The sequence below is a fragment of the Solanum tuberosum genome, unplaced genomic scaffold (assembly GCF_000226075.1).
Source record: "Solanum tuberosum cultivar DM 1-3 516 R44 unplaced genomic scaffold, SolTub_3.0 scf00174, whole genome shotgun sequence".
Classification (NCBI taxonomy): Eukaryota; Viridiplantae; Streptophyta; class Magnoliopsida; order Solanales; family Solanaceae; genus Solanum; species Solanum tuberosum.
In genome coordinates, this window is record NW_006239103.1 from 976670 (window position 1) to 984940 (window position 8271).

At 32.2% G+C, this 8271-nt stretch overlaps 1 protein-coding gene across 1 annotated transcript; it reads right to left on the reverse strand.

Annotated features, from left to right (window-relative positions):
- Positions 1-7300: 7300 nt before the first annotated feature.
- On the reverse strand, positions 7301-8266 carry LOC107061899 (beta-D-glucosyl crocetin beta-1,6-glucosyltransferase-like; the record flags this gene model as incomplete). Its single annotated transcript, XM_015311863.1, has 1 exon — positions 7301-8266. A coding segment is annotated over one exon (726 nt), but the record flags the coding sequence as incomplete, so codon positions are not given.
- Between the last annotated feature and the right edge of the window lie 5 nt (positions 8267-8271).

Consider the following 8271-nt stretch of genomic DNA (forward strand, 5'->3'; position numbering starts at 1 on the left):
GTTCATTCCCAACACCACTCAACTTGTAACCCTATAGTACTTCTATCAAGACTTGTTAACCGTTTCAATGCTACCTCCTTTCGAGGGAAAAACCCAACTATTAACACTACAGCATAACACCACCCCATCCTCAATGACAATACACATGACCATCTTTCTAAAATAGCAACAACACCCAGGGGTGGCCACTTTGTCCAAGGATGTCCAATTGGACATCCTTCATCGAAAAATTATACGATATATACACGTAAAGTTTTGAGTTATATTGGCATATATGGTATTTTGGACACCCTGAAATAACAAAGTGACCCGCAGTGGAGATGGCAAGAGCTGTCACAAGTCCACTCGCTGCCCCAGTTCGATTCCCTGCATAAGCGTTTTCGTTTTTCTATAATTATTTTGCCTTCTTGAAGTTTGTAAGTAAATCAACATGCGTAAGTTTAACATAAATGTTCAGTAGCTTAGTGGTAAATAGTGTCATACTTGTCTTAAGTGACCCAAGTTCAAATCTCACCTCCAATAAGGATTTTTTTTAATTAAAATTGAATTATTTCCTTAAATTTTAATACATTTTCCTTGTGGAATAAAATTTCCTTATATTTTTAATACCTTTTTTCTTAAAATTTTAATACATTTTTCTTTTGGAATAAGGTTTTCATTGAAAAAAAATCCTTAAATTTTAATACCTTTTCCTTGCGGAATAGGATTTCCTTATATTTTAATACCTTTTTCTTTGTGGAATAAGATTTTCTTAAATTTTAATACATTTTCCTTTTGGAATAATATTTTCTTTCTCTACAAATAGAAGACCCATTTACCCAAATTATATCATAATATTATTGAAAATAGAATCTCTATAAATCATCGATTTTTTTTTTAAAATACTATTCAAAGTTTGGACCCTCTTCATAAGATTCTTGGCTACGCCACTGACAACACCGAGACTCTTGGTCCCCACTTATCATATCACAATCCGATTAGGGGCTCTACCATTCACAGTTCATTTATTAAGAGATATACCCAATTACCTTACAACACCATGAACTTACACATAAGAACATAATTAACAGTCAAGTTATCTTTTTAGGAAACATTCCCAATTCCACATTATCTGTTGACACCAAATTTTAACCCTCCCCGATAGAAATTAATTTTCGAGCTTCTTAGATCCCAAACGATTTGGAATAATTAGTTTATAAATTTCAAATATATTTCAAGATCTTAAAGTGATTTAGTCACCTTAATAATATTTTAGATAAGAAATAGCTTTTATGTAATTGATTATGTAATTAATAACTTTTGAATATTTAAAAATCATTCAAAAAAAAGATTTTACACTTTTTAAGTTAAATATTTTATTAATTTAATTTAGTTTAAATTATGTTTTATATTTTGAATTAATTCATTTTATAATTAAATTAATTATTTTATTTTGGTTAAAATTTAGAAGCTCGTTAATTAATTAATATTAATTTATCTCATTTGATTGCTAGAAGAATTCACCGATTAATTTCAATTCAACTACGTTTTTAACCTCAATTGGTCATAATTTTAATTCTTTATAATTGCAATTATAGCCATTTCTTATCTTAGCCTCCAATTCTTTAAAACCCAAAAATTGAGCCATTTATTCATACCAAAATACAAATCAGTAGCCCCTTTTTTTTCAATCAAGTTCCCAGGCCCAATTTTTTTTCTCCAAATCTCAGCACAACAGTAAAATATACCCGACCCGACCCGACCCTTTTCCTTCTCAAAAGAAACCCAGGTGCTCAACGTCAAACAGCAGCTCCAAACGTTCACAGAAACGACAACAATAACGGATACCCAATTTACGGCGTGAACACGACGTCTTCAACAATTCCAAGCGGCATCAATTTCAACTTCACGATTCCGTCAAAATACACGGAAATCAAGCAGCGGCGGAAATCACGGCAAAAAGCAGATCGCTTTGTCGTCTTCTCCAATTACCTCGACAAAAAGGTTTATTTCGAAGTGTAAGCTTTATTTTCTTTCTCCAGGTTGCATATGCACTGTTTCCAGCTTTTTTCTGCAAGTTTGCCTTGTATTGTTCATCTTTTTGTCTCTTAAAATGTTGTATCTTGGAATTTCGTATGCCAGCCATGTCGTTGCTTGGGGGCTAGTTTGTCGTTCATTGCCTCCGTGTGCTTTATTCTTCCGGCCGGAAACCTGTTTAAATGGAAAATAATTTACCTTTGGGGCTGTAATTTTGGCCTTTGCTATTTGTTTAAGATCAAAGGATCCAGTGACCTATTGGCTGATTTTCTTTTTTGGAAGATTAAACTTAGTAATAGCTCTGGTTTTGTTTCCCATACTCATAGTAGCTTTATTTGCCTGCATCCCTTGTTTGAATGTTTTTTTCGAAAACTTAGTGTTATTTGCTATTTACATGTGTTAACTTTGTCCATTTTTCTCTATTTCACATGTGATATCCGAATGAGTCTAATGGACTCCCATTTCTTGCATATTCCTCTCAATCTCTTTAAAAGCCGCGAAGGAGAACTATTAATGAACTATTAGCACTATTGGTTAGACATTAGGACAGATACAGAGGGCAAGAATTGAGCCAAAAGCCCAAAGAATGAAATTTAGTTATTAGGACAGGTACTAAATATTGGACCAACAGTCCAAAACGAAATTAGCCCCAATTACTAGCTCAGGCGAAGAGAAAATCAGACTTGGGCCCAAATCTCTTTTCTTTTACCATCCGTATTCCTTAGTTGTTTACTTATTATTTGCTACTAATCTTAAAGTTTTCAAAATTCAATTCCCCAAAAGAATAACCGTTTTGTGTTAACTATTTAAAATTAAACAAATATCTATTTTTGCTTGACTTTTAAATAATTACTTAGTAAGTATTCTTATAATATTTTCCCTTTCCCCTAGAAAATGATTTTAAGTTTTAAATTATTTATTTCTGCAACTTAATCAAGCATGCTTATCTTTTTAGCTAAATAGTTAATTACCGAATAATTGCGTGTTCGCGGGCATTTCGGGTGCTTTCAAATCCTTTTCGAAATGTTAATGTGAACCCCGAACCTCCTTTAAATATTTTCATTAGATTTACTGTTTTAATCTTTTGAAAAAATAATTTTCTTAATTAGTGGCGACTCTAAAACCTCATTTTTTTTAAAAATAAATAAATAAAACATTATCAATATTACACATATTTGACAAGTCAATGGTCCTCTCATGGAACCCAAGCCCAAACTGTTAGTGTGCCAGATCGTGACACCCGATTCAATATGTATGTCGGTACGTGACATTCGATCCAATATGTATGTCGGTACGTGACATCCGATCCCAGTTAATGTGTTGGAACGTAACACCCGATCCATTCAACAAGCCACAATCACAATGCACATTCTCAAAATCATACAATCAAGTGTTGGTTCAAGGCATACAATCACCCATTCATACTAATTCGCATTTAATGTGATCAACAGTGCAACATTCGCATACATATATGCATCACAATGAATCAAACACTAACATACATCACACAAACATGACATCAAGCATTCACCTACCCTAGTTCATGGAGTAGTACTTTCTCCTACGGTATATGTCTGATACAACCCTACGAATATATGTTTAATCATCTCCTTTCAGTGCACAAAAGCCTACACATGAATTCTACCGTCCATTACCAATATACTATGCAGTGAATTACAAATTTATACTACTCAATTAATAAAATTCAGCCTACCTGGGTGCTAAGCAGTTGCACGGGATTATAGCTTCAATTCTGATTTTTGAGCGACGGGACGGTGAATCTTGACCGGAAGTCCGCAATATATCAACCTCCTTATGCTAGAAATCTCTTTCTCCTTCCTTCCCAAGCCTAGAGCAGCCTTAAAAGGGTTTCTGGGGTAATCCTGCCTCTTTTTGGTGTTTTTGGAAAAATGAGAAAATCAGACTTTGCGTTATTTACAATCTGTCTCGCCCATCCTGCTATGGCGGCAACTTATCTTGCTAGAGCGCCACCGCCCTAGCGGCATCAGGCCCACTCTGGCAGGCTGGGAGACCAAAATTTCCTCAATATTTTTCATTTCCTAATTAACGACAGTTCGAGTCGTTACAAGTGTTCTCTGTAATATGTATTAAATTTGTATTATAAATGTATTCAAAGTGATCAAGTGAAAAGAAAATATTATTGCTATAGATGGTAAATATTTTCTTAATATAGTATATTTATGTAAGTTCCCCATTTAAAAATGTGTTAATTTGTTCGGTTGAAATTTGTCATGATCCCTAATTCTCTGTTATGCCTTCCTCTCCAGGTGGATGACTTTCTAACAAATAACACACAATGCTTACGTCGGGGACCAAATATAAATGGAGAAAGCAATTTGAAATACAAATGGAGAAAACAAATTGAAAAGGGTAGAGTGGTATTTAACTGTTCCATGAGAGTCACTTCATTTTTATAGGTTTAGACGAAAACTTTACTCCTGAATCCTATTTTATTTTACTTTTTCTGAACGGTACAAATGTACCGCTGAAGAAGCACCAACATCCATATGAAAAAAATATCTGCTTGAAAAAATGAAAGCTAGATTATTGTTCACAGTTGCAAGATTAAGAAAAACTTAACTAAAAATTGTGTGACATTACAATTTTCGTCTGATGGCAGAGATTTTTTTTTGGTTAATTTACAAAATTGCAATTGTTGATGATTCTTTCCCATGTAGTGATTTTGTTATGAAATCAATGTGTTATATAAATTGTTAAAATATTTAGGTGTAGTTACTTTGGTTGTCAGACGAACCTAACTATGCACCAACTATATTTTTTTGACGGTACTATACATTATTAACTTGATGCTAATACAATCTGTAATGACGAAAAATTTAAGGTAAGATATATCTTTTGGTCCATTTTTTTTTTAATAATAAATGTTGCATATTTGATTACATTACAAATCAAATTGTTGAGCTTAGACCCCGTGCATCGCACGAGCATCGCTCTCTAGTCATAGCTAATAAAAGGTTGCTAATGATAATTAATTCAAATCATAGCTATATTAGCTAATTAAATAATATATGTTACTTATCCGCATAATTTTCCCTATTTTTTTAGGTTCAAATTACTTGAAAATTAGTGAAGTGATAATGTGACATATTCCTACAATCTGATAGAAGTAGTAAATGTCGCATGGTGATAATGTGACACGTCCATATAAAAGAAACAACAATATTGTTCACGTAATTAAGCTTTGTGGAAGTGAGAGAGTCCAATTTTGATAAGAAAAGTGTCAGAAAACGTAATTTTTTTAAAAGTCTAAATCGTTTAAAAATAAGGGAAATTTATTTATTTTTTAATCCAATAAATATTAATGGTAAAAATGTATTTGACCCCAGTTATTAATGGAGGACAAATTCATTTCACTTGGTTCTAAAATAAATTTAACCAATAACCGAAGAACTAATAAACTCTGAAGGGGAATTATTAAGGATAAATGTATATAGACAATGAAGAAATAATGGGCTCGATGGATTAATAATAATTAAGCATGTCGCAATCATCATGTGGCAAGTATATACACAGTATTCTATGGGATCTACAATTTCGTTACTTGACTTAACTTTTTGCGTAAGTGAAACGAATTGTCTAATGTGTTTTAATAAAACAATTAATTAAAAACACACTATTTTTACACGAAAATAGTCAACTCAAAAAGGTGTAAAAATCATTATATGTACCTCTACAAGATTTACTCTCAAATTCACTAAATCCATGCAACAAAAGGTTATAAACCTGTGTAATCTAAGAAATTATAAACTATAATTTCTCATCAGCACACAAACATTCCAGGGTATGTGTTTCCAAGCCTTTGGGTTGCCCCCAACTTGAAGACTATAATTCTACTTCAGTTTATAACTTATTGAACTAAGAAAACATCAATACTCAACACAAAGAAAAAAACACCTAGAACATAAACTATATGTAATATATAGGACCCGGTTCTTCAAAGTGTTCTATCAATATTCAATAGCACAGTAAAACAAATATGCCAATTGCTTTTTTGCTCTTTAAGTGTGTGAGTATTCTGAATGAGTTCTCGTCTATTTAAGCATATCTATTTTAGAAAGTTTTTCTTCACCCTAAACTCCTCTTTCATTCGATATTTATTGACTTTGACTTCTACTTCCAATTGGGCTCATCATTTAGTTAAACTTTCTCTTCATTGGTGATGTAGTCAAACTATAACACTATCATTCAACACTTGTTTGTCTTCTTTAAGATTATCATAATTGTTTTTTAATCAACTAATTGAGACAATGCGCCTTTGATCGACTTGACTAGCATGTTCCATTTTTCTGTCATTATGAAAATTAGGAGTGTTTCTGGTTCGGTTTGGATCAATTATTGGTTAAAATCAAAATCAAACCAATTTAGTCGATTTTTTAAAATTTCTAAAACTAAACCAAACGAAAAAAATAACCATCGCTTTAGTTATTGTTGGTCTGGCTCAATTTTTCTGATTTTTTTGTTTGAAAGTAATAAGTTTTTGAGGACATACGTATCTCCATATACACAGACACCTAGTACATGAACATTCCACAGAAAAGCTATTGTAGGTTTAATTAAGCAAATTCAACAATACTAGAGTTAACATTACACAAACAAAGTGATTCAATTAACAGAAGGTGTGACTTTGTTATGTGAGGTAGGGTAGGTAAAGACTAAAGTAATAGATTTTGATGGACTTGGACTTAGGATTGTAATAGTTGGGCTAAAATTTAAGTATTGGGCTTGAGAAAATGGTATGTTAAAGACTTAAGTTCATTAAAATTTAACAAAATATTTATATTTTATTTATGAATAATATATAAATAATTATAAAATTTACATTATCTAATTTATCGGTTCGATTTGGTTATTTTTGCGGTTGGTTTTAAGTAAAACCAAAATCAAACTAAATAGTATCGATTATCAAAATTTAAAATCAAACCAAACTAAATATCGATTTTTTAATCGGTTTAATTTTTTAACCATAACCATGAACAACCCTAATCAAACTACATAAATCCCAACAATATATATGTATAACTATTCATCACGTGGCCAATGCTCATTACTCCAACTAATATAGATTTGTGTTAAGTAGGGCTCATGAAAGGGAAAATGTTAGAGTTTCTCCAATTCTAGGAGTCAAACAAAAGACCTTTGAAAAAGGTGAAAGAATATAATTTCATTCATTCCATTATACTCCTTTGGTGGTGAATTTTAGCTTTGAAATGTCTTGTTTACGTCTGAAATAATTTAAACTTTGTATATATTTTTCGGTGTTTCGATAAAGAGGTATAATCCTCTCTAAATACACAATATTGCAGCAAGGAAGAGAGTTCAACTAAAGTTTGAACTCATATAAGACAATATGATTTTAAGAAACCTATCTCTAGATTACATCATATCATATAAGACAATATGATCTTATTTCAATCTTTATTAATATCTAAATACTTGTGGTGTCTAAATTCAATCCAATTCATCATCATCATTCTCTTATAAATCAACATAATAGCTTCAACAACTTTTTAACCCCTTCATCAATAGCTTTCTCCCCTTTCAATTTTATCTTCTCACTCAATTGAATTGCCTTCAAACATACTTGTTTCCTAGTCTTCTCCTCTACCACCTTCCTTATTCCTTTTGCCACCTCTTCTTTCATTATTTTCCCATTTTCACCCCTCAAAATCTCCACCCCTATGCCAAGTTCCTCCACTAATCTAGAATTCAATGGTTGATCATGATTAATAGGCATGGCTATTATTGGTATGCCAAAACTCATGCTTTCTAAAATCGAGTTCCATCCGCAATGAGTTATAAAACCTCCAATGCTTGAATGGTTCAAAATTAGACTTTGTGGTGCCCATCCTTCAATAACCATCCCTTTTCCCTTTGTACTTTCAAGAAAACCTTGTGGAACTATTTCTTCTATTGTTGTTTTCATCCCTTTTGGAAATTTGATTGTCCAAATAAAATTAACTTTGCTTAGCTCTAGCCCTTTTGCTATCTCTTCAATTTCTTGCTTTGACAAGAAGCTTTCACTTCCAAATGATACATAAACACATGATAGTTGATCCTTCTTGTCTAGCCATGATTGAATTGTCCCCCAATCCTCCTCCTCACCTATGATCGCCTCGCGAATAAGTGGTCCAATTGGTATCAACTCCTTCTTTCCTATGGTAGAAACATAATCTATATACTTTCCCTCAATCTCCCTACAAGTGTTCAACAAAA